This window comes from Varanus komodoensis, unplaced genomic scaffold (genome assembly GCF_004798865.1).
Source record: "Varanus komodoensis strain SLA01 unplaced genomic scaffold, ASM479886v1 scaffold38, whole genome shotgun sequence".
Taxonomy (NCBI): domain Eukaryota; kingdom Metazoa; phylum Chordata; class Lepidosauria; order Squamata; family Varanidae; genus Varanus; species Varanus komodoensis.
Window position 1 is genome coordinate 8,860,390 of NW_025335909.1, and position 24,595 is coordinate 8,884,984.

General features: G+C 62.8%; 3 protein-coding genes across 6 annotated transcripts in view; 2 read left to right on the forward strand and 1 right to left on the reverse strand.

The window, feature by feature from the left end:
• Positions 1–284: 284 nt before the first annotated feature.
• UBE3B (ubiquitin protein ligase E3B) lies at positions 285–18,286 on the forward strand. 3 transcript variants are annotated; one of them, XM_044440424.1, is made up of 28 exons: positions 285–415; positions 935–1,110; positions 1,887–2,066; positions 2,483–2,603; positions 3,266–3,325; positions 3,924–4,028; positions 4,121–4,217; positions 5,160–5,245; positions 5,922–6,004; positions 6,253–6,358; positions 6,559–6,679; positions 7,377–7,554; positions 7,956–8,125; positions 8,272–8,439; positions 8,605–8,776; positions 9,101–9,219; positions 9,364–9,478; positions 9,706–9,805; positions 10,496–10,615; positions 11,050–11,226; positions 11,326–11,436; positions 11,771–11,908; positions 12,909–12,974; positions 13,174–13,232; positions 14,050–14,232; positions 14,458–14,569; positions 15,185–15,277; positions 15,467–18,286. In XM_044440424.1, exons 3-28 carry the CDS (start codon positions 1,906–1,908, stop codon positions 15,656–15,658), a joined length of 3,213 nt encoding a protein of 1,070 aa, XP_044296359.1. In that variant the 5' UTR covers positions 285–415; positions 935–1,110; positions 1,887–1,905; the 3' UTR covers positions 15,659–18,286. The 3 variants fall into 3 exon arrangements, with proteins under 3 accessions (XP_044296359.1, XP_044296360.1, XP_044296361.1); XM_044440425.1 differs by lacking the exon at positions 935–1,110 and having other exon boundaries at positions 348–415; XM_044440426.1 differs by lacking the exons at positions 285–415; positions 935–1,110; positions 1,887–2,066; positions 2,483–2,603; positions 3,266–3,325 and having other exon boundaries at positions 3,946–4,005.
• Positions 18,287–18,877: 591 nt separating this feature from the next.
• Positions 18,878–24,517, reverse strand: MMAB (metabolism of cobalamin associated B; the record flags this gene model as incomplete). The annotated part of the gene is made up of 8 exons (XM_044440959.1): positions 18,878–19,099; positions 19,924–19,983; positions 20,461–20,525; positions 21,242–21,339; positions 21,819–21,891; positions 22,386–22,443; positions 23,456–23,549; positions 24,301–24,517. Coding segments are annotated over 8 exons (753 nt in total), but the record flags the coding sequence as incomplete, so codon positions are not given.
• The window catches only part of MVK (mevalonate kinase), a 10,410-nt gene continuing 7,147 nt past the window's right edge, over positions 21,333–24,595 (forward strand). For both annotated transcript variants that reach the window (XM_044440449.1, XM_044440450.1), the window contains exon 1: positions 21,333–23,892. The gene's annotated coding sequence lies outside the window, so the exon portion shown is untranslated. The remainder of the gene's footprint in view (positions 23,893–24,595) is intronic.

Consider the following 24,595-nt stretch of genomic DNA (forward strand, 5'->3'; position numbering starts at 1 on the left):
CCGCAGGCGCAGGCAGGGCGGCGCGGCCCGGACCGCGGGCGCGCGGAACGCAGGCACCCCGCCCCCGTTTCCGGGCGGACCCGGAGAGGGGCCGCCACGCCGTCGCCTGGCTCGGGCCGGAAGTGCACGTGGTGTGCCGCTCTAGGGCCGAAGAGCCTCCGCGTTCCTCCGCGCTGCGGCCATAGAGAAGGCCGCGAGGGAGGCTTCCGGGGCAATGCGGGTTGCCTCCGACAGTCCGGAAGCGGCGGTGTTTGTCTCGGCTCTATGGTCCTGGGTGCTCCGAGGGGGAGGCAGCTCGGGGGCGGCGCGCCGCGGTCGGGCAGCGCTCCGAGGGCGCCTGGCGGCTCCCCGGCGCGGTCGAAGGCTCCACACCGCCGCCGCCCGCTCTGCTGGAGCGCCACGACGGCCCTGCAAGGTAGGACAGCGAGCCACGCCACCCCCACACACCCCGTGGGAGGCGGAGGCTGTTGCCGGTGCCCTCCCGGCGCGTTGGCCGAGAAGGTGGCATTCGAACCGGAGCCCGCGCCCATCCCGGCCGTTTCCAGCCCGGGACCCCCGGGCGGGCTGGGCTGCAGGTTCCCTTGCAAGCCTCAGCTAGTGGACGGGCTGGCTGGGAATGATGGGGGCTGGAGTCAGTGGGGCTCGGCAGCGCCTGTGGGGCACGGCTGCTCCGACGGGTGTCCAGATAGCTGGTGCTGTGCGGCTGGAGGGGCTGCCCTTACTGGGTCAGTCGCTCTCTTGGCCCAGTCTGTGCTGCTGAGTTCATGCAGCGTTGTTCACAAGCTTAAGCATAAAAATACGCGTATTTGTCTGCCTCTCTGATGTGCTTGTGGTCCAAATGTCTGGGTTTGCCGTCGTTCATGCGAGACCTTGTATTTCTGAAATCTCTCCCTTCTGACATGCTTGCTCGGTCTGTCTCTGGGATGATATGCAGCTGAGAAAAGCAGCCCCTGAGGAGTGTGACCTTAAGGTGTCTGGAATGAATGTGGCGCTCTCTGCAGCAGCAAAGGAAGGCCTCTGAGGAGGGCACCGTTTGGCGTGAGCGCGCACCATGCTTGTCCACAGGTGATCCCTGCTGGGCACCTTTGCTGCAAAAAGTGCAACCTCTGGGTGAGTCTGGCATACCTGCCTTAAGTGACAAATGCTGGGCTGCTTGCCGCTCTTTTGTAGAGATGGGCCCCAGTGGCCTTATCCCCCCACCCGCAACGCTCCTGTTCTAAGAATTGTGCTCTGTTTCAGGCTGCCTCTGGGATTAGTCCTAGGTGCTGCAGCCAGTATAGAAAGCAGTAAACCAGCAGTGAGTAGGACTTGTCTCTTTTCAGCATGGGAATGGCACTTGCAGTCTAGCAGCTACTGGGCTAGGTTAAAGGTTTGCCGCTAGGGTATATTTTATTATTCGTTGTTAGGGTATATGAGTGTAACCCTATATAACTTGGGAACAGGAGAGCTGAGACCTGTCCGGTCACTGAGGTCGTCAGGTGAGGCCTCCTGGCAGTCCTCTGGTCCACATGGAGCAGAGTGCCTCTGGGGAGCTCCCTACCTGTGGATGTCGGGCAACAGCATCGCCATTAGTGCCTGCAAAAGACATTCCTATTTAAGCAAGTCTTCTCCGACCGAGCTCAGTTTTGTTAGTATACATTCATGCTAAGATTTTAATGTTGTGCTGCTGCTGTTGTTTGTGTTGTTTGCCACTGGGGTATTTCATTGGCTTTAAAGCAGTATATAAAACTCATAACTACAATGCGTGCACTTTCTTTGGTCTACATTTCTGAGGGAGGCAGCACCAGTGCTTTGATTTCTTCTTCACCCTTCCACCAAGCAAATGGCGGAAGGGTAACAATAAGAAGAAACACATTTCTACTTCGGCCCTTCATCCCCTTCTACAGACAATCGCCTGCCACGAGCATGTTCAGCGCAACCCAGATATCCAAGGCTCAGTTCCTTGACAAAGCACGCCAGGCCCGAGAGGAGCGCCGAGGGTTGAAGGAGCGCGAGCGAGCCGCCGTGCAGATCCAGGCCCTCGTCCGGCGGTTTCTGTGCCGCTGCCGGCTCCAGCGGGAGATCAGGTGTGCGGGACAGCCGTGTGTGCCTCCTTGGGAGTTGCTGGCCTTGTGGGGCTGAAGCCCTTTCCACTGCCGGCGCTTGCGCTGGCCCTGAAGCTGGCCTGCTTCCTCTGAGCGAACAGGACAGCAGTGCGGTTGGGCCACGGACGGGCCCTTTGCCCACCGTGGGACCTTGGCCAGTGCCTCATTGTACCGCCCTGCAGAGCAAGGCGGAGAACGTCGGCCACCCTCTCTGGGCTGGCATCTCTCCCACGGAGGCAGAGACCGCTTGCAGCTCCTCCTCCTCCTCCTCCATCTTCTCCTTCAGAAATGAGGGACCCGGGAAGGAGGCATGGTGGCCTCACCTGCGTCCAGCAGCCTCTCCTTTGTCGCTCTGCACCTCTTGCCTAGACTTCCTGATTTTCCTTCCTGTGCCACAGGAAAGAAGTGGACGACTTTTTTGATGCCGGTGGGCCTGGCCCTGTTAAAAGGACAGCCCTCTCCATCTTCAGAACCGCCCGGAAGCTGCTCTTTGTTTTTCGGATGCAGGAAGACAAAGAGGTACGCTTGTTTTGTGCAGGGGCGGGGTGGCCGCGGCCGTTCTTGTGCGCCTTGCCGGTTCCCCGTGTTTGTGGAGGTGGCGGCCGCACTGGCAGCATCAAGCTGGGGGTTCCAGGCAGGGGGTGGGGAGGGGGCGTCCTTGCAATGCAGGCTGAGCACAGTGGCCCTGAGCAGAGTCGAGAGAGGCTGCGGGCCCTGGCTTGCCCACGCGCACAGCATTCCCAAAAAGCACGCCTGGGTTCTGCAGGGGGACTGCTCGGGTTTCGGGACACGCATGGAGACCTGCAAACCCCTTCCTTCAGGGAGGGCTATGGCTGTGCTTCTGTATCCACCCCTGCTGCCTGGGACCCGCCTGCTTTCCTGCTGTAGTGGTGTTGGGGGTCTCTGCTGTGCTTTTTTGTCTTTGGGGTGATTGAGAGAGCTACTGACGTGTAAAGTGAGTGAGCTTTTCTCCGGGGGTGGCTGCCCTCTGTCCCTGAAGGAGCTGCTGCTCTGGGCTTCCCGCTTTGGAGGCGTTCCCAGATCAGGAAGTGCAGGAATCAGTCAGTGGCGGGGCTGGGCGGGGGACACCGGGTGGCTGCAGGGGCGCCTGGGGCAGGTCGACGAAGTTGTGACCATTCCAGCTCAGACTCCTCTCTTTTCCCCCGCCCAAATTGCTGCAGAGATTTGAAAAGTTGTGCCGCTGTATCCTCGCCAGCATGGACGCGGAGAACGATCCCAAGGTAAGCGGCGCACTTCGCACGGGCTCGCGAAGGAAACTGGGCTTGGGCGGTCCTGCGATAGTCGCTGATCTGGCCCCGGGAGGAGAGGTGCAGAATACTTGCGCATCATCTGCACCACTGGCCACCTCCACAGCACCGTCTCCTGCGGGCGTGTGGTGGGGAGGGGGTGCGCGCGCACACGGAGGTGCGTATGTCGCGCTGAGAAGCTCCTGGGGCTGAGTTCCAAGTTGGGCAGCCCAGGGACATGAGGCAGGCTGGGAAACACCAAATATGCCCACGTGCATTATCTTACGACTTTCGATGCCAGTAATCAAACCTCAGGAGAAGAATTCCAGTCCTCCAGAAGGGCAGAAAATTAGGGAAAATTGGGAAACCAGCACACGATCAACAGCTAGAAGAATGTGTGTGTGTGTGGGGGGGGGGGATCCTGTAGGAGAAGGGTGGCTGGGGGCTGGGGGAAAGGCAGGGGGCCTTTGGGGGGGGCGGGGGCTGTTCTGGGATGCCGGATGGGCTGGCTTTGGCCCACAGGCCTGAAGGCCAGCGCCCCTGCCTCCTGCCAACTCGCCCGGGCGGTTTTCTCCCGTCCCCCGGCCCGCAGGTGTGGTACGTGTCGCTGGCCCTTTCCAAGGAGCTGATGCTGCTGTGGATCAAGCAGGTGAAGGCTGTGCTGTGGCTGAGCTGTGAGTTTCTGAAGCTGCTCAAGGTAGGGCCGGGCGCCGGGCTGCTGCCTGCGTGGGTCGGGCAGCCTGCAGCCGGGCGGGCGCCTCCCACGTGTGTCTCTGGTTCTCTTGCCAGCCGGACATCCTGCAAGATTCAAAGCTGGTGAATTTGCACCTCACGATGCTGGTGACTTTCACAGACACGTCTACGTGGAAAATCCTGCGTGGGAAAGGTGGGTGGGAGTGCCTGCTCTGCCCTCCGGGCCCCGGGCAGCCGGGTCCTGTGACCCCGCGAAATGCCAAGGCCGCCTGATCCAGATATTGGGTGGGCCAGCCTTGCCTGACCTGCCCCCTGCACGTGTTTTGGGCTGCAGTTCCACTGACTGGTGGGTGCTGGGAGTTGTAGTCCAACTCATCGGGACGGTACCAGGTTCGGAATAGCTGTGCTATAAAGGCTTGGCAGTTTGTCAGGCACCAAGAGCATTCCCGTCGCCTCGCTGCAGCTCAGCATCTCTCTCTTGCCCAGAATCGAACCGTATCCGGCTGCCTTCGAAGGCAGAAGGGCAAGCCTTAACTCAGCTGCCACAGTCGAAGTAACAGGCCCGATCGTCTCTGGCTCCTTTCATGCTGGCAGTTTGTTTGCCTCGGATTATTTTTAATCCATGTATTGTTTTTAAAAGAATGGCATTGTTGTAGCAGTACAATGCTTTATTGTTGCACGATGCCTATCAAAACATCAACGATGTGAGCATTTAAAAAGTTCTCTACCCGTTTTCCCCAGCCACTGGAAGTTGGTCAAAAGAATTGCTCAACTCCTGGCTTGTAAGAGCCAGTGTGGTGTATAGAGCCAGTGTGGCGTAGTGGTGAAGAGCCTGGGACTGGGACTCAGAGGATCTGGGTTCTAGTCCCTGCTCAGCCATGGAGCCAACTGGGGGACTTTGGGCCAGTCACAGACTCTCAGCCCAACTTGCCTCACAGGGTTGTTGTGGTGGGGATAAGATGGAGGAGGAGAATGATGTAAGCTGCCTTGAGCCCTTTGTAGGAAAAAGGCAGGATATAAATCAAAATATAAATCACAATATAAAGTGGCCCACGTCCCTGGGCGAGCCAGGATGCCCGCCCTGCCACCGGGGCGTTGGAGTCGGGCGTGCTTTTCAGCAGGGTTCCTTTTGCAGGAGAAGCGCTGCGGCCCGCGATGAGCCACATCTGTGCGAACATCATGGGACACCTCAACCAGAAGGGATTCTATTCCGTGCTCCAGGTTGGCCCCTGCTCGCCTTCGCGTTGCTCTCAGTGCCTCGTGCTCAGGGCCAGTCGTCAATGTCGTTGTTCACCTGTGAGGGGATGTAAATACAAGGCTTGCCGACGGCTTGTCTTGAGAGCGGCGGGGTTTGGCCTGGCGCTGCCGCCGTTTGCCTTTTCAGCACGTTTCTCCCGCTGGCCGGCCTTTCCCGAGGGGAGTGGGGGAGACGGTTCACAGGGGCTCGGGCAGCCGGAGGGCCCCGCAGTGCCGGTTCAGCCGGTGGGTCGCTGCTGAAGAGGGGGCTCCCGTGTTGACCGAATCGCTCCGGGAGAGCACACCGTGGGGCACAACCCACAGTCCGCAACCCAGCTGCAAACCCGAGGGTTCTCTTCAGGGGTTGCACGGGGCAGCTGGGTTCCGACAACGCAGTCCATGGCTCAGCAACAGCCCTTGCTTCACGCTCGGCCCATATTCAAACTCTTAAGTCGTTCTGTTGCCTGAGTCCGTACTGAGCCCTCGTTGGGGTTATCGCGCCACCTGCAGCGTGGCTGCAGCGGGGCTTGCAAAAGCACGGGCTGTCCCGGGCCCTCGGGGCAGGCGGGCAGGCTGTTCCAGAGGGGCCTTTGCGGGCCCTCCTCTCTGCCTCCGCGAGTGCCTCGTCCGCCCCGCCAGCTTGCGGATGCTTCCTTTCCAGATTTTGCTGACCAATGGCCTGGCGAGATCCAGACCTTCCTTCTCCAAAGGCACCCTAACCGCCGCCTTTTCTCTTGCACTGCGGTGAGTTCCACGGGGAAAGCGGCGCACCTGAGGCGGGGAAGCAGGTCTGGGGAGAGGTGGGCTCGGCCTGCTGCGTTCGGCTGCGACGTGTCCCCTCTCTCTGGGAAGCTCACGCGTGCCCTGGGAGGCTGTCCAGAAGCGGCCCCTCGGTTGGATGAGAGTAGCTGCCCCTCCTTCTTCTGTGTGGCAGAAACCACACGCCCTGACTCGCTTCCTTCCCTTGTCCCTTGTGCATCTTCTCTCCCCAGCCCCGTCGTCGCGGCTCAGTTCTCTGACAATCTCTTGCGGTCCTTCCTGATCCACATCATGTCTGTTCCTGCTCTCGCGACGCATCTGGCTACGCTTACTCCCGAGGTAGCCGATTCCGCCAGGCACACGACCGCGCGGCGGCCCTGGTGGAGCGCTGCTCCCCTGGCTCAAGCGCCCTCCAGAGGTCTTGGACTACAACTCCCAGTGTCCTGCAGCCTGCATGGCTGGCTGGGAGCTTGCCTGACGAGGGAGGGTATGCATATTTATAAATTAGGCAGCTAAAAAAGATCCCGCTTTCCTTTCAGCGCCTAGCCGTGATAGAAGCGCATGACCTCCTGCGCAAGTTTATCTTGTTCTTGAGCCATGAAGAGCAGTGCAGAGACGTCTGTGTGTGTTTGGAAGGAAGCCACACGCTTTGCCTTCTGGGTGAGTGTGACCCCCCCCCCCAGCCATTCCCCCAGCCATGGGTATCAAGTAAAGGCAGGCAGCTACATAGCGTGTGGGGGGCGGGGGGGAGAGTCTGATGCCAAAAGACATGACTTTTTCTGCAGTACTGTCTGTCTGTTAAAAGCTGTTCTATCCAGTCCCCTACAAGCGTCTTGGGTGGTTTCAATAAACGAGTAGAATAAAGCAAACCCCACATACCGCAATGCCCGCAGAACATGGCCGTAAAAGACAGGTTTTTTTGGAAATGTAAATTCTTTCAGTCAAGTTTCTAGCCCTCTTAGTTCCGCTGAGTCACAGAGATTCAGAGTGGTGGGCGCAGGATTGGAGAAACGGTGTCAGTGGCCTGGGTTTAAACAGAGCCCAAGCGTCCTTCGGTTTTCTCGGGGTGGGCAGCACTCGGCGCTTCCCTTCCAGTGCTTTTCCCGTGTGAATCGAAGACCCGGGCTGAGGCTCCGCCGTGTTTTCTGGAGGAGGGAGTGAGCCCCCTGTGGCGTCGGCGTGTGGCGGTGCAGAGGAGGGGCTCGAGGCCCCGCTTCCGGGCACCGGCTCCACCCCGTGGCCCTTTGCCGGCCGTCGCGCAGGGCGAGGAGGCCTCGGGCCCGGGGAGCTGAAGCGCCTGCTCCCCCGGGGCCGCCCTGCCCGCGGCCGCTGCTGCTGAGGCGCTGCCCTTTTCCAGGCAACCTCATCCACCTGGGCTCCCTGCACGACAAGGTGCTGGCGGAGGAGACGGCGCGCTTCGTGCGGGTGCTCACCCAGATGCTCTCGTACTGCCAGCGCTACGTCTCCCAGAAGAAGTCCAACCTCACGCACTGGCACCCCGCGCTCGGCTGGTTCTCCCAGACGGTGGATTATGGGTGAGCGCTGGGGGGGCGGGGGGCTCTGGCCCATGCCTCATACGCAGGAGGGGCCGGGGGGCAGGCTCGTGGGCTCCTTCCAAACCAGCTCCCCGCACCGGGGGCCCAGCGGCCTGGCCGGGGACGAGGCGGCAGCTTGCCAGCAGAGCTGCACTCCTGCGGGGGGGGGGGCGCTCTAGGGCAGCCAGCGCTTGGGCACCACGATGCCCCACGGGCTCCCCGCCCCCAGCTGTCCTCTGGCGCTGCGCCTTTGGTAGGGGACCCTTCCCTGCCCGAAAGCCCTGAATAGCCGTTGGGGCCACCCACCCGCCTCCTGCGAGGCGCCCCGGGAAGCATCAGCCGCCTCTCGCCTGGCGCAGTGCTGACCCGCCCACCCCGCCCCGTGCCTCTCCCCCGCCCAGCTTGAACGAGTCGATGCCCCTCCTCACCAAGCAGCTGCAGCACCTGTGGGGCATCCGCCTGATCCGCATCTTCTTCAGCGACGTCCTCAGCAAGAAGCTTCTGGAGAACCCCGAGGCCCCACGCCCCCTGGGGCCGCCGGCCTCTCCGCAGAGCAGCCTGCCCGTGAAGAGTGAGTGTGCGGCAGTGCAGGCACCTCGCCCCCCCCCCCCCCCCCGCCCAAAGGGGGCGCCCCCCCCCGGGGGGAAGGGGGGGGGTGGCCGGGGCCCTTTCTCTCCCAGGAGCTGTCGATCTGACCTGCCCCCGTTGCCCCGGCAGGTCTTTTCAAGCGAGCCTTTCAGAAGTCCGCCTCCGTCCGCAACATCCTGAAGCCCGTGGGCGGCAAGCGGGTCGACTCGGCCGAGGTGCAGAAGGTCTGCGGCGTCTGCGTCCTGTACCAGGTGGCGCTCACCACCCTGACGCAGATCCGCCTGCAGATCCTCACCGGTTGGTTGGCGGGGGTGGAAGCCTGGGGGGCAGAGGGCGAGGCCCATGGGCGCTGGCCAGGGCAGGGCGGAGGGCCGGTTTGGCCTGTGGGGGCTGCAGGGCCGGGGCCGAGGCGCAGCCGGCAGCCTCGCGCCCGGACTCCCCCCCCACGCTGCTTCTTGGCAGGCCTGACCCACCTGGATGACCTCCTGCCCAAGCTGTGGGCCTTCATCTGCGAGCTGGGCCCCCAGGGCGGGCTGAAGCTCTTCCTGGAGTGCCTGAACCACGACACCGAGGAGTCCAAGCCGCTGCTGGCCATGCTGATGCTCTTCTGCGACTGCTCCCGCCACCTGATCACGTGAGCCGCTGGCGTGCGGGGGCGCTGCGGGGGTCCCAGGCGTGTCGGGGGAAGCGCAGGACGGCCTCGGGCTGCGGGGACCGGGCTTTGTGCGCTCCCATTGGCAGCTCCCGGGGAGGGGGCCGTAACGGCAAGGAGCGTCCCCGGGACTGCTGGCCCTCTGCTCCAGGGCGGGCCCCGGGTCTCTCCAGGGCGCTCGTGCCAAGCCTGCCAGCGGAGGATGTGCCGGGGCAGGATTGGGCCCCCGGGAGCGGGGAGGAGGGCTGCCGCGGCCCCGGGAGACCCTCGCGAAGGGCGAGCTGGCCTTTTTCTCCCCCGGCCCAGGATCCTCGACGACATCGAAGTCTACGAAGAGCAGGTCTCGTTCAAGCTGGAGGAGCTCGTCACCATCTCGTCCTTCCTGAACTCCTTCGTGTTCAAGATGATCTGGGACGGGATCGTGGGTGAGCCCTTCTGCCTCGGCCAGGCTCTGCGCCCGGCTCTTCCTCCGGCAGCGGTTTGGCTCGCGGGGCGGGCAGGTGGGCGCTCGGTGGAGGCTTCCTCCCCGAGCGTCGTGCGTCCTCCCTCCTCTCCTGCCTCGCTCACAGAAAACGCCAAGGGGGAGACCCTGGAGCTCTTCCACTCCGTCCACGGCTGGCTGATGGTCCTGTACGAGCGCGACTGCCGCCGGCGCTTCGCCCCCGACGACCACTGGCTGCGCAAGTGAGCCGCTTCCTCCGGCGCGCGGCCCTCAAGGCGGCCCCCCCCCCCGGGGTTTGTTCCCCAGACACGGCCGTGCGCGTCCTGGGCTCCCCGAGCCGTCCCGCGGGGGCCCCGGCTGGCGCTCCGGGTGGCCTTGGGCCTTGCAGCCCCGTGCTTTGCACCCGGGGACTGAGGCCGAGCCGGCCTGCCCTCCAGAGCCCCCTGCCACCGCACGCCTCTCCCCCCAGGGACCTCAAGCCGAGCGTGCTCTTCCAGGAGCTCGACAAGGACCGGAAGCGGGCCCAGCTGGTGCTGCAGTACATGCCCCACGTCATCCCCCACAAGAACGTGAGTGGGGCGGCCCGGGCAGGCCGGGGCGGGTGGCCCGCAGGGCCGAGCGCGCGTTTCCAGGGGCACGTGGTCCAGCCCTCCTCAGCCTCATGCCCTCCAGCTGCCCTGGACTTCAGCTCCCCGAGCCCCAGCCAGCCAGCCAGCCGTGCCAGTAGATGGGGACGCTGGGTGTTGTAGTTGAAAGCATCCCCATGGCTCGCGAGCCAAGCTGATGAGAAGACCAGTCCCTGCTCTCTCAGCTTCCGGGAAGCCATTTCTTCAATCTGGCCACCGTTGCGAACGCGGGTTCGAATGTGGCTCTCATGGAGGAATATGGCTTTTTCGCTCTGTGCCTTCGTGCCTTATCTTCTTGTCACTCGCTGCCTTGCTCGTATTTGTGCAAAGGCCATGTATAAATAGAAAGATTTTTTTTAAATTGTAGGCATCACTCTCAAGTCCTACCCCAAATTGTGTTTTCTTCTTGCGTTCAAAATATACACTCATATATACTCCAGTTCAAGGAGGCAGCCCATAATCTGGTGATCCGAGCTGATAACGGGCCGGGGGGAAGCCAGTTCAGCCCCCTGCGGGAGTGAGTTTCCGGTCAGCTTCGCCCCCGGGGAAGGGATTCTGGGGTGGACGCGACTTTCGGGGGAGGCCGGCGCTCGGCCGGCGTTGCTCAGAGGCCTCTCCCCCTCGGCAAGGCAGCGGGTCCTCCTCTTCCGGAACATGGTGACCAAGGAGAAGGAGAAGCTTGGGCTGGTGGAGACCAGCTCCGCCTCGCCGCACGTCACCCACATCACCATCCGCCGGTCGCGCATGCTGGAGGTCTGTGAGCAGGGCGTCCCTCCGAGCGGTGCCGGGGCCCCAAGACGGGACCCAGAGCCCGGCGTGCAGATCCGGCCCCGGTGTCCCCCGCGGGCCTCACCCCCTTTCCCGGCAGGCCTCCAGGACTTGGGCAGGGAAGGGTGCCTCCATTCCCGAGACCCTTCGGCGGGAGGTGCGGCTGGGACGGAGCATGAGGGCTCTGGCCGCAAAGCCGGCCGCCCCGCTGTGGCCTTTCCCGAGCGTGTTTCGCTGGTCCTCTGGGGGAGTTTCCTGCTTGCCAGAGCCGACCCTGCGAGGCTGCGCTGGGGCTTGCGATCGAGGCACACCCAGTGGAGTGCAAGCAAGTTCTGCCCTGGAGCCGTCCTGTTTCTCTCCCCCCCTCCTCCCCACCCCTGGCTGGCCTTGGGGCCGCTTCCGCTCTGCTCCCGCCACAGGACGGCTACGAACAGCTGCGCCGGCAGACCCAGACGGCCATGAAGGGCGTCATCCGGGTGAAGTTCGTGAACGACCTGGGGGTGGACGAGGCCGGCATCGACCAGGACGGCGTCTTCAAGGAGTTCCTGGAGGAGATCATCAAGAAGGTCTTTGACCCCGCCCTCAACCTCTTCAAGGTACGCGCCCCTCCACCGGAGTCCCTGCTCTGTCCGCCTCCTGCGGCTGCAGGCACCCCGGGCCCTCACCCTCACCTCTCCCTGCCGCATCTCGCGTAGACCACCAGCGGCGACGAGAGGCTGTACCCGTCCCCCACGTCGGACATCCACGAGAACCACCTCCAGCTCTTCGAGTTTGTTGGGAAGATGCTCGGGAAAGCCGTTTACGAGGTAGGGCGGATTCCACGGCTTTGGGCCGGCGCGGGTGCAAGGCTGGCTGCCGGGCGGTCTGGGCTGCAGCCCCCACACGTCCCGGCCAGCCCGGCCGATGGTCGGTACCGCCGGCAGCTGCAGCCCCACCCTTCTGGCGATCCGCGCTCTGGCCACCCACGTCCTGTAGCACAGCGGCTGCCAGCCGCACCGGGCAGCTGCCCCAGCGTGGTGGGCCCTGCACGTGCGCGCCGAGGGAGCCGGGCCCCCCAGCCCATCGCCTCCGGCGGCAGCTTGCTCGTCTTGGGGCGGGCAGGGATTCTCCCTCACCCGTTTGCTCCCTCGCGCTTCCCAGGGAATCGTCGTGGATGTTCCCTTCGCGACGTTCTTCCTGAGCCAGCTGCTCGGGCATCACCACAGCGTCTTCTACAGCTCCGTGGACGAACTCCCCTCCCTGGACTCCGAGTTCTATAAAAACCTGACCTCCATCAAGGTTCGCTGGTCGCCTGTCCCGGCGTGTGCGGGGGGGGGCGTGGGGGGGCTCCTCTAGCCAGGGCAGCTGGGAAGTGTCTCCCGCCAGGAGCTCGCTCGCTCACTTTTCCTAATGAAACCCCGACCCGGTGGAACCTTCCCGCGTGCCGACAAGGGTGCGAAAGCCCATCACGGCGAGTCCCCAACGCGTCACGGAGGGAGACTCTTGACTTCGCGTTTTGCACATTACAAAGAGCGAGGCCTGAGTTTTTGGGAAACGAATGGAGCCGAGCTTGGCTCTTGCTCCACACGTCCGAGGGAGTCAAACCCTGCTGTGAATCTATCGGGATGCCGGGCAGCGTCCCGCTCTGCAGGGGTTCATGGCAGCCACATCTTCCCTTCATTCCTTGCAATTGTGATGCACCTCATTCAATAGTCAGTGAAAGATACAGCATCTTGAGAGTGGGGAGTCATTTCATGCTTTTGAATCAAGCTTCTAGTCCCTATGAGTATATGGCGTAGATTTGGAGTGGGCAGAAGCTTGCAGCTCTGCTTCTTAGATGAGTTGCAAAAGGCATTTGTGAAGCGTGAGAAAGATTCAGAGTCCAGGGACTTGTTTTGGCTGCCAGAACAGAATGGAGCTGGTGGATCCATGGCAGACCATCCCGAGACGCACCGGGCAGTGCAGGTCCATCTTCTGCCGCACCCGCCCCGCTGGCGGCACAGCCGGGGCTGAAAGGGCACGGCTGATGCTTGCGGCCACGGCAGAAATAGCTGGGCGAGGCTTGAAAGCTCCTGATCCGCTATGGCAGAAGCTGAACGCAAGACCTACGGTCAGATTCTCCCAGGAGGGTCTTGCGCCTGCAGTGGAACCGAGCCTTCTGAGGGGGCCTCAGGGCGCTTGCCAGCTTGTCTGGGGCTGATGGGAGCTGAAGCCCACACCCCGGCTGGCGAAGGCTGCCATAACCAGAGCCGGGCTGAGCACGTGCCTCTCGCTGCCCCGTCCTCTTTCTCTCCCGTAGCGCTACGACGGAGATATCAGTGACCTGGGCCTGACGCTCTCCTACGACGAGGACGTCATGGGCCAGGTAGGGCTCCCCGCCTGCTCCCCGAGCCCTGGCTGAGGGGGAGCCTCGCTCTCTGCGTGCCCAGGGGCTTGGCTGGAGCAGCACCCCTCCGGCTAGTGGGTTGCTCCTGGCCGCTGCCTGCGCGGAATGCGGGGGTGGGGGGTCCCGCACGCCAGCCCGCCTTGCATTCTCAGGCCCCCGTCCTCCCCTTTCTCCCCAGCTGGTCTGCCATGAACTCGTCCCAGGAGGGAAGACCATCCCGGTGACCAATGAAAACAAGTGAGCTCCCTTCGGCTGCAGCCCCCCCGCCCCCCGCCTTCTGGCCCCTCTCTGGCCGCTGCGTGTGGGCCTTTTCCCAGCCTTCCTACCTGCTGACCCGCTGGACGTGTCGAGCCGCTTCCGCCTGAGGAAGGCTGCAGGAATTTGGCACTGGCACAGCCCGCACGTCAGGAAGTCCGTCAAAGGCCGATTTTGCACCCGGCGCCTGACGCGCCGGATGCCGCTGGGCCTTCTGGGGCTTTGCTTCAAATTGGCGCCCAGCTCTCAGTAGAAAAGCGACCTGAGGCGGCTTTTAGGGCGCTTGGCTTGTCTCGGGGGTTGAGGGAGGGACTTCCTGTCACAGCCGGGCATGCGCCTCGACTTCTGTAGAATGCCAGCTTTGCTTTCTCCTGTGCTGAGAAATGCCCTGCTGAGTTTCACTAGAAAGTTCCTGCCCCCTTTCCCCCACAACCACTGTCTGGGTGGAGACGTGGCTGAAAAGACGGGTTTGTGGGGCAGGTGCCAAAGCCCTGCCCCGGAGAGGCGTCCGTGGATGGCTGCCGGCTGGCAGCGTTTTCTGAGGCCCGCGAAGTCCTCTGGACACGCCTCCCGCTTTCCAGGATGGCTTATTTGGGGGGTGGGGGGCAGTTCAAGAGGAGTGGGCAGAGGCCACTGCCCGGGTGGCCGCTTCGGCCGGGGGGGGACCCGCTCCTGCTGCGGCCCCTCCAGCCCACGATGCCGCCGGCCTGCTCTGGGGCCGGGCGCCGGCCCCCTCGACGCCTGCCTCCGGTGGGCCGGGCGTGTGCCTGCGGGGCTGCTGACGGCCCTTTCCCCGCAGGATCAGCTACATCCACCTGATGGCCCACTTCCGCATGCACACCCAGATCAAGAGCCAGACGGCGGCCCTCATCGGCGGCTTCCGCTCCATCATCCGCCCCGAGTGGATCCGCGTCTTCTCGGCCCCGGAGCTGCAGCGGCTGATCTCCGGCGACAACGCCGAGATCGACTTGGAGGACCTGAAGTGAGAGCTGGTGCCCCCCGCAGGCCCTGCCCCCTCGGCGCCCCCCGCGTCTGGGCCGCCCTTTCCGGCGCCCCTGGGGCGCTCCGCCGTGCGGTGGTGCAGCCGCCTCCGCGGAGCCGCCGCGCTCGTTGGGCGGGATCCCCCAGGGGGCACGCGGGCGGCTGCCTCGTGGGGGGCTGGGCCACGCCGGGCCCCCTGAGCACCGGCCCCCTCTGCCCCTTCCAGGAAACACACCGTGTATTACGGCGGCTTTCACGGCAGCCACAGGGTCATCGTGTGGCTCTGGGACATCCTTGCCAACGACTTCAGCCCCGACGAGCGGGCCATGTTCCTCAAGGTTAGCGTGCGCGCGGGGTGCGCATAGCCAGTGCGCTGCCGCCTCTGGCCAGGCCCTCGTGCCCTGCGCTCCGGAGACGCACGGAGCGTGGCGGACTCTGGCCTCGCTCCGCAGGCGACCTCCTCTGCCCCCGCGGTCACTTCAGGCGGCGCACGATGGCTCAGCGGAGGGCTGTGGCCGCGCCGTGCGCTGGCGCCCGCGGTCGGGTTGATGCTGCCCAGGCTGCTGTGCGTGGGGGGAGCGCCGTGCGACTTCCCTGCCCCGCTCTCTGCACTTTCCTGGGCCTCAGCAGGGCAGGCTCCCTGACTGACAACAAGCCACGGTTTTAAAGCCGGCTAGCGATCCCGGCCTGTTTGGACGCAGTAAACCTGGGTCCTGCGGCTGCTCCTACTCCTTGGGCCCGATCCTTTCAGCTGCGCTGCCAGTGGCTGCCTGGAGACCCCCTGCGTGCAGATGCGGCCGCGAGACGGTGTGCTTGTGAAGGGGGGGAGCCGGCTCCGTCTCCCGGCCCTGCTGCCCCCCCGCCTGCTGGGTGGGGAGGCCAGAGCCCCTGGCCGGAAGGCGCGGCAGCGGCCGCTCAGCAGCACCCCTCTCGGTTTCCGCCGTCCCTTGCAGTTCGTCACCAGCTGCTCGCGGCCGCCGCTCCTGGGCTTTGCCTACCTGAAGCCTCCCTTCTCCATCCGCTGCGTGGAGGTGTCCGACGACCAGGTGCGTGCCTGGCGGAGGTGCCCTGCGTGTCCCGGGGCGCCTCGCTTGCCGACTCGGTCGTGCCGGAGGGAAACTGGACCCTCGCGGCCGTGGTGGCCGGGCTCCGGGGGGCTGTGGGGGCTCCGTGCTTTGGCCGGGCCACGCGGGGCGAGCACCTCGCTTCTGACGCCCCGGCGGCTCTCTTCCCAGGACACGGGGGACACGCTGGGCAGCGTGCTGAGGGGCTTCTTCACCATCCGGAAGAAGGAGCCGGGCGGGCGCCTGCCCACCTCCTCGACCTGCTTCAACCTCCTGAAGCTGCCCAACTACAGCAAAAAAGCCGTCCTGCGCGAGAAGCTGCGCTACGCCATCAGCATGAACACGGGCTTCGAGCTCTCGTAGCCCCGGCCCTCCTCTGGCGCCAGGGGGCGGTCCTGGCCGGCCAAGGCAGGTGGGCTCTCTGTGGGGCTCGGCAGAGGAAGGACGTGGCGGGGCCTGGTGGTCTCCGGGGCTGGAGACAGGACTCTCCCGGGCCCGGCGAAGCGCCCCACGGAGGGGCTGCCTCGGGCGCCGCCTGGCTCTCACGCACGGAAAGCAGCTGGCCTGCCGGACGTGGAGTGCGGTCTGGGGAGCGACCCTCGGCGAGGGGCAGCGGGGTTGCTGCGGGCCCTGCCCGGCTGAGCGGCCAGCTGGTTTCCGGGTGGGTTCGGAAGGTGGAGTGATCCTGGTCCTCGGTGGCCCTTCCCTCACGCTCGGGCTACCTTGCTCCCCCTCTGCCTGTGTCCCTGCCAAGCAAGGCGTCGCTGGCCTTCGGAGACGGGGTTGGGCCTGGGCGTGCGCGGGACCCGATCGGAGAGGTCCAGGTGCCGGCGGGCCGAAGGCATGGAAAGGTAGCCGAAGACGGGCTTGCTGGGAGCACCGCTGCCTCTCCTCCCAGGAGCGTTTCCGGGCCTTTGCGTTCCTGCTCTCAGCCATTCCCCCGCCCTGACCGACCGGCTCTTGCCCTCTGCTGCCGTCCTCTCGGAGCTGGGGCACAGCCGCCCCTGCTGGCCGGGCTCTCTGGGGTCGGCTTCTGGCCGTGGAGCGCACTCGAGGTGTGGCAGCTGGCACGTTCTGGTGGGCTCGGGCCTGAGGCGGGCCGGCCCTTCCCGGGGCTCCCTGCTGGCCAGGCCTGGCTCTGCAGGGTCCCTGGGATGCCTGGCCCTCCCCCCACAGGGGCCTTCCAGCTTTCTGGGGGAGGGGCTGCAGCTTGCCAGCTCCCGGACAGCACGAAGCAGCTTTCCCCAACTGGGCGCCCACCCCCTGGCTGGACTGACGCTCCCTTTGGCCATGCCGGCTGCGGGTGGAAGGAGCTTCAGCCACGGGGTGGGCGCCCAGCTGGGAGGCTTCATTCAGGGGGCCGTGACTGGCCGGCAACGTCACATCCCAACTCCCCGCTCCCCAAGCGCATCTCGGCTGCCACAGAACCCACGTGGGATCCGGCACGGTCCTGCCCCTCCGTGTCTCCTGCGCGCACGGCCCCGTGCAGGACGCCACGGCCTCGCACCAGGGACCCGCCAGCTGTGGGCACGGCAGAGGGAGGAAAGGCCACCGGAGTCCCCTGGTGGTCTCCCCTGGTGGTCTCCCCCGGCCACCCAGTCCCAACGCCTGCAAATCCATGGCCGACCACAGATCGCCCCAGGCGGCCCCCGCTCTGCCCTCTCAGGGACCCCCTTACGCTGAACCCGTTTTAAGTGTCAGCCAGGAGACCAGCACCGGGAGCGCAGACCAGATGCAGCGCAGCTCCTGGAGGCGTCTCGGCTGAGGCAGCCCGTGCGCATGTACAGGCCTCGGAGCTTCCATGCACGTCTGTGTCCCCCCCCCCCCCCCCGCCGAGCCAGGAGTCCCCTGCAAGGGAGAAGCGCCAGTTGGAGGTGCTGTTTCTCCCAGCTCTCCTTGGTGTGGGAAATCCACACCCACACGGACTTTTGTCGGATGCATGGCCTTGGCTCGCACTCCCTTTTGCCCCTCCGGCGTGGGGGCTGCTTTCTGGAACCGGAAGCGCAAGAATGGTGGGCGACACCCGTTCTAGTTTTTCTTTTTCGTTTCTGCAAGGCGGTGCCAAGCTGGTGCGCACTGCTCTTGCGATCCGCGCGTGTTCCCCATGGCTCCGGGTGATGGTGGGGCTCCTGCCAGGAGGCGCTTCCTTTTCCTTTGTGAATTTTGTGAAATGGGTGGCAGCAGCAGCGAAGGATGGGGTCACTGTGACTAAAAGCAAACAGTGGATTGAGGTTTTCAAACGTGTTTTATTTGCTAGTTTTAGTCCTCTCATTTTTCAGAGGTCTAGCCTAATGCTGTCTGACCCGAGAATTCTCCCATAGTTGACCCCTAATTCCGAGATGTCAAATAGTTGTTGTTGTTCCTGAAAAAGATTCTAGCGAAGGGCTGTGCCCAGATGAGCATGACTCTCTTAGCCAAATATCCGTCTCTGCCCCCCAGTCTTTTCTTCTTGATTTCACTGTCAAAGTTGCAGGAGGATGCCTCTCTGAGGTGGCATGCCCAGAGTTCTCTTGAGGAATTTGGCAATACCGCACTGGATTGTGGGATGCCCAAGAAATGGGGCAGGGGCAGGGAGAGCGCCCGAGGAGCGCAAAAAGCTGCTGTCCTTCTGTGTTGGACTACCTCACCCAGGCACGGGGATGCTGGGTGTGGTAGCCCAGTACATTTCTGAGGGCACCGAGCAGACGTGCAGCGGCCTCGGTCATCGGTATGTTGAGCTGGAGCTGGCTTGGCCGGGCCGGGGCTTAACGGCGGTCTCCTCTCCCAGTTAGATGAGGCGAACTGGGCCCTGCAGCGCGTCCATCAGGTAGGGAGCTGCAAAGCCGCCCTCCTCCGCCTCCCCCGGCCCGGGCCTTGCTTGCGCGGGGAGGCAGCCGCGGGAGACGAACACGGAATTCCGCCCCTTCTGTATCTTGGCAATTTAGAGTTACGGCTCTTCCTCCATGTTGCGAATTCAGGAATGTAGGAAATAAAGGCGACAGATTGGCTGAATGCAGGGCAGTCTTCCTTCCTTCCTTCCACCCTGCCTTTCACCCGTTCTTCGACAGGGACTTCTCTGGAAGAGAGGGGCGGGGGGAGCTCCGCAGCAGATGCTCTCCTGACAAACCGGTTGCTCTGAACATTTTTTGTAGTTTGGAAGTGTTGTGGTCAAATTGTGTCTAGCCCAGCAATTGCGAGAGAGGGAGAGGCACCCGGGCGGGAGAGGCGGAATTCCCAAGGCATCCAGTTCCGTGATCTTGCCAGGGCCCCATTTCTCTGCTGTCGGATCTCCAAGGCAGAGGCTCTAGGGACAAAGTCTGCGCCGGGGAGATGTGGGTTTGCTCCACCCGTAGCTGGAATTTAGGCGGGTGCAAGGACCAGCCGGGCAGGCATGTCAGTCTGACTGCACTCACACAGCCGAAGGCCGGCAGCAACCAGGCGCACAGAGGCGATGTCTTGCTAATCAGGGCTCTGCGGAGGGGCCAGAATGGCGCCTGCGTTTTCTCCCGCCCTGACTGGCCCCTCCAGCGATCCGGGTCCCAGGATCAAGCTCTGCAAATGCTCTGAGTCGGCTGGAGTTGGATGGGGAGTGGGCAAGGGCCCGGACTGGTGGGCATGGGCAGCTTGCAGGAGCAGCCCGTCCCTCCGGCTGCAGCGCGTTGTTCGGTTTGGTCTCGCCCACCCTGCGCCGGCTCCATGGAACGGCTCCCCCGTCTTGCCCCCAAAGCTGCTTCGTCTCACAGCTCCCTCCTCCTGTAGATTTTCTCCTCCTTCCCTTCTCCTTTTGTGGCGTAGCGGGCCAATACAAACAGGTAATCGCTCAGCCTGGAGCAAGGGGAAAGAGGCGGGTGGTTTGGCCATAAGGGAACGGTAAAGAGGTGGGGGGCCCCAGGACCTGCGGGAGGAATGCGGCCCCCCGCCTGTTCCCAGGCGAGGGTGCAGCGGGGCGGAGGTGTTCTCACGTTCTGGCTGGGGAACGTCGGGCACTAGAGTCCAGTGCAGCTGGGAGAAGCCAGGCTGGGCCGGATCCAAAGCCTTTCTCGTCCGGCACGCTGGTTGCTCTCCTGGAAGGCCCACGGGCAAAACCCAGGCTCTCGCTCACGTTCCCCGGCAGCTGAGCTGTACCACTGCGACTCGCGGCCTCCTCTGCGACTTTCCTGACCCCTCCCGCCGCTTTGAAACCCTTGGGGCTAGCAGCAGCCGCCCAAAGGAGAGCCAGGCTCCAGGGGAGCCTCCGGGACATCCTCCTTGACAAGAGCGGCCTGACCCTGCTCCCCAGCAGACACAGGATGCGGCCATCAAGCCGAGCCCATAATCTGCTCGCTCCTCTCAGGTGGCTTGCAGGCTGCTGCCTCATCAGCTGCTGCCAAGACCCGTTTCTCACGTCGCCGGTGCCGCAGACGGAAGCCGGCAGCGTCTGTGCGCAAATGTGACAGTCCTTCCCCAGCGAGCGACTGACAAGTTAGACAGAAGCTGCTTGATGCCTGCAGGAAGAGCCCCTTGGGTCCGCTTCCTCCTCTTGCTAAGTGCCTCCTTGCCCTCATGTCTTACTCCCGCCCCGCCCCGCCCCATTTCTCCACTGGCTCAGCCGAAGAACGATTTCCAGGCGAGGGGGAGCCTGCCCCGGTCCGTGAGAATCTTCAGGTTACCTGTTCAAATACTTGGCTACATTGGCATCCACGTCTCCCGTTTTCACCAAAGGAACAACACTACAGAGAGGCAAACAGAATTCAGTGTCACCAGAAGCAGCAGCCACCCTCGGGGTCCCCCACAATGCGAGCGCGCGCCCCAAACTTGTCCTCTGCCAAGCACATCACGTTCTGCGTTCTCAATCTGCCGCACGTGCTTCAGAAAGCGCATTCAGCCGGGGCATTATCCTCTGAACGTGACCGTTTCTGATCTCAGATCCCGCTTTGGAAAGGACTCGGGAGGCCGACCCCTGGAGCAGAGCCTTCTCAGGCGACAGACTCCAAAGTCCAGTCCGCCGTGATCCGGGCGATGCTGGCTTGAAAGGGGCAAATCGGCCGAGAGCAGCTGCCAGCCGCGTCTTCTCACACAGGCCCCGCAAAGAGGCTGTTATCCGGACGTTGATGTCTCATTTGCGGCCGGCGCGTGAGCCTGGCAGCTGTGGCAGCTCGCAGAGGGCCAGCGGGATTTCTCGGAGCTTCACGGCGCTTGTCACTTACCGCCTCTCGGCTCTGCGGCAGACGGCTCTGGAGAGGTGGAGCGCAGCGCTGCTCTTGCCGCCGGACTGGAACAACAAGAGCGCCAATGGGCGAAGCTCTCTCAGCCCCAGGGCTGAGCTCTGCAGCAGGAGACTCTTGGGGGGGGGGGGGGCTGCATTTTTACGATGAGCAGAGCCAACCCCTCCCCCCCACCAGCATATCTGGGCTCATCTGGACAATTGTCGAGCCAAAGGGGAAGCTTTCCAGTCACCTGGAAAGTGGGGCAGCCAGAAAAAACGGGGGGCTGCATAGAAAAGGAGCGCCTGTTGGGAACTCTGGCGGAGCGGATTTGGGCTACCGGCCCGGGATCAACGGCCGGCAACATGAAGCCCTCTTGTGCCAGGTCAAGCTACTGTCCTGCCCCTCCCACAATTAGTCTGGGAGCAGCTCTCAAGCAGCTGTTCCACCACCTGCTCCGTTGCGAGCTTGAGATGGCGGGGGCCGCGGCCTTCTGCATGCAAAACGGGGGCTCTGCCTCTGAGCAGGAAAGACCCTCCCTCAGCGATCACAGAACTGAGTCACAGCAGAGCAGAGCAGAGCTGGAGGGGGGCTGGAAGTCCAGCCCGCTGCTCGCGGCAGGGCTCCCAGTTCCAGCATCCCTGAGGAGCAGCAGCTTTGGTGAGGCCTTGGGCCCAATCTGGCACCACTGCCCTTTGCTCGCTGCTAAGCAGGGACGGGCGGCTTTGACTCTTGGGCGCCGGAGACGCTGCCTCTCGGCATGCAAAAAGTGCCCAATACCCACGGGCAGGATGAAAGCAGTGAGCGGCGGAAGCCGATCTGAGTAGCCGTCGATCCATGATTCCAGCTCCTCTATGGGCTTGTTGCTAAATGACGTCCGCTCTGCAGAGAAGGAGAAAATGGGCTGAGGGAAGCAGCCACCCTGCGGGTTTTCCACTCCTCACTTTCCTACTTGCTTCCAGGCCCAAAAGAGAGCTGAGGCACAAAATGCAGCCGCAACCCTGCTGAAATCGAGGTGGCCTTGGATCCACTTGGCCCTGGAATGCCTCAAGCACCCCTGGCCCTGCACGAAGTGTTTCCTCCAGCCCACGGAGCAGCCACAAAAGAGGTGGAGCGCCGGCACGTGCCTGGGTGCCGTGGCTGATGCCGGGCTCGGCTCCCTGGGAGCCCCACCTTGAGATTCCAGGCGGAAACGTGAGCAGCAGCTGCAGTGTATCAACAACCCACGACAAAAGTAATAATCCGGGCTTGGCTGCACTTCCTTGATCTACACCAGGAAGCAATAGCAGGGCAAGCATCTCACAAAGTGCTAGGCTTATCTTTTTGAAAAAGGAAGTTTCAAAGCACTATTTTCTAGTTACTCAAATGTGACTCCCTGGCTGAGGAGATGGGAGTCGCCACATTGGAGCCGGCGTCTTGCAGCACGCACTGGACCTACGGAGAAGAGACAGAGCACAATTGCAACACAGATTCGGAGCCCAAGAAATCATCTTCCTCAAAGACGGCTGGTGAAATAGATACTGGGCAAGCTCCCACACCTGCTGGAGTAAAAACAAACCCACAGGGGATTATTTTCCCTCCCCGCGTGTGCCAACTGTGAGCCGGCTCATTGGCCCAATTGCCCTCACTGGGCATGGACTGTTGCTGCATCCAAACCAGGTTTATAAACCACCCTGGAGCCCTGAAACAAGCCATCTTCTTAGCATCCTTTGTAGCATTTTTGAGAGGTGGAGAAAGATGGGTTTCCCCAGCAGAACTTGCATTAGTAAACTGTTTCCCAGATGGTGGACGCAGTATCATGTCTGTTTTCCTCCCTTGTTGGGCTTCTCTTAGCGGGCCAAAATTAGGACCCAGGAACTGGGCCATGTGAACCTTTCTGGTGTGAATCTGGTTTGTGCATCAGCGAACACGTAAGAGTTCTTTCTCACCTTGTGAAGTTCTTCCACAAACGAATGGCCATGTTCTCTCCCGAATTCAGCACTTAACCTGGACCAGAAGAGAAAGGATTGAATCCTAGGATGTAGGAAACTTCAGCTCTACCCACGTGAGAGATTTACCTCCGGTGATACGCAAGACATTTAAGCTAGTTTGAAGCCAGTGGGACAGTCCCCCAAAAACCCAAAACGTGTGGTTGAGAATATGTTCCTTTGTTAGTGACGTTGGTCTCCTGGAAGACCTTCATTTGAAATATAGAAAAACATAGACTGGGGTGTGCAGAGAAGCAGGCAAACGCAAGGAGCTCCACTGGCCTGGCAAGAGAGCACTCTGCTGGTGGACGCAGTACGGGGGCCACAGTCCAACACATCCTGGGGCTTCGGACACAATCTGCCATCAGCCACCCAGCCTGATGAAGGCCCAGCCCAGGGGCAGATTGGATGCACGAAGGGCAAAGCGATACATAATCTCGCTTAGCAACCTTTCAATATCTTACTCTTCCAAAGCTGGCTTGCAATCATAAAATAGTAAAATGCATAAAGCCATCTAAATTCAGGCAGTTTTAAAATACAAATAAGCCAGTTAAAATCTAAGTCTTCTGCAATAAGAAGTTTGTCTTTCAGTTAAAAGCCAAGGAAAACAAAGGCTTCCAGCCTTTTAAAAGGCAGTCGGGGGATCCAGCTGCCTCTCCTGGGAGGGAATTTCGCTGCAGGGAAGGCACCTCCACCCACGCCTTGCCAAACTGGGCCACCCTGCTGCGTGTGGAGCCGGGTGTCCCAAGAAGCTGCAGCTGCACGTGGGCAGAGCTGTAGGGCCGGGCACGGGCCGCTCCGCTTTCTCGGCCAGAGGCTGGATGCGCGGTTCTGAGTCATGACTGCGACTGGCACTGGGCCTTCCCTTCCGGGCCTGGCAGGTTCCCACTGCCACCCGGCGTGGCGCCGCCTTGCCGGTTATGCAAGGGCTTCCTTGCTGACTCTCGGCCCTCAAGGACCGTCACGAGGACAGGCGGCCTGCCAACTGCGCCCACCCAGAAGCGAATTTCAGCAAGCGCTCTGTCGGTTACCCTATGGCTGAGCTCAGTTCATCCAGCGTCCCCAGGGCTTCGAAGATCAGGTCGTCTTTGGGCCTTCTTTCCCCCGTGAATGTGCTGGAAAAGCCTTTAAAACCAGGCAAGACAACAGTAATCAGGGAAAAGATGGAACCGCTCAGCCCAGACACGGAAACCCCTCACTGCCTGAAAGCCAGCGCCCCAAAGGAGGGCCCGACCCCTCGGGAGAGCAAGGCAATGCCACGGAGGGGTCCAGGGTGGCTGAAGGGGCTGGAGAACTTGCAGGCCTCACACCATGCGTCCCGGGGCTCCCCATTGAGGTCAAAAGTATACGAATGCTTCGGCGTGCTTTAAGACGCTCCTTAACAATCTGGGGACAAGGCGCTGCCCTCTGAGCCCCTTCAAAACACAGCGGCGCGACCTCATCGCGAAAGCCGTTCCTCCCTTTTCCGGTGAGCAGTACTGCATTTATTAATTTATTGATTTATATCCTGCCTTTTTCCTACAAAGGGCTCAAGGCAGCTTACATCTCCTCCTCCATCTTATCCCCACAACAACAACCCTGTGAGGTGGGCTGGGCTGAGAGTCTGTGACTGGCCCAGAGTCACCCAGTTGGCGCCATGGCTGAGCGGGGACCAGAACAGCTGCTGTTTTTACGCCCGTCCAAGGAGGACAGTTTGATTTTTGCCTTTGGACATGGCAGGAGCTGCCCATTTCAATGCTCCTGTGAGAGACCTGTCCTGGGAGCAGCTCCCAAGATGCACTGGACTACACGTCCCAGCATTCCCCAGCCAGGCCAGGGGGGCGGGGGCGGGGGGCGAGCCGGCTGCACGGGCCACCGGCGCGGCTCCGCAGGCTACCTTGGTCTCCGGTCCTGGTGTAGATCTTGGGGGTGCCCGCCGCCTTCCGGGGCGCGGCCTCCGGGCTGCAAGCCAAGCAGGGAGAGCCGGTCGGCGACCCGGGTGCCAAAGGCTCGCGGCGCCCGGCCGTGTCCGCGCACGGACGTTCGGGGCCCTTTCGGCACAAGGTGCGCCGGAGAAGCGTTTTCTCGGGCGGCGGTTTGAAGCCGCGGGGAGACCCCACGCCCCGCCCGGGTGCCAGGCGGGGAAGCGCGGCGCCCGCGGCCCCGGCGCGCGCCACTCCCGCCCCGAGCGG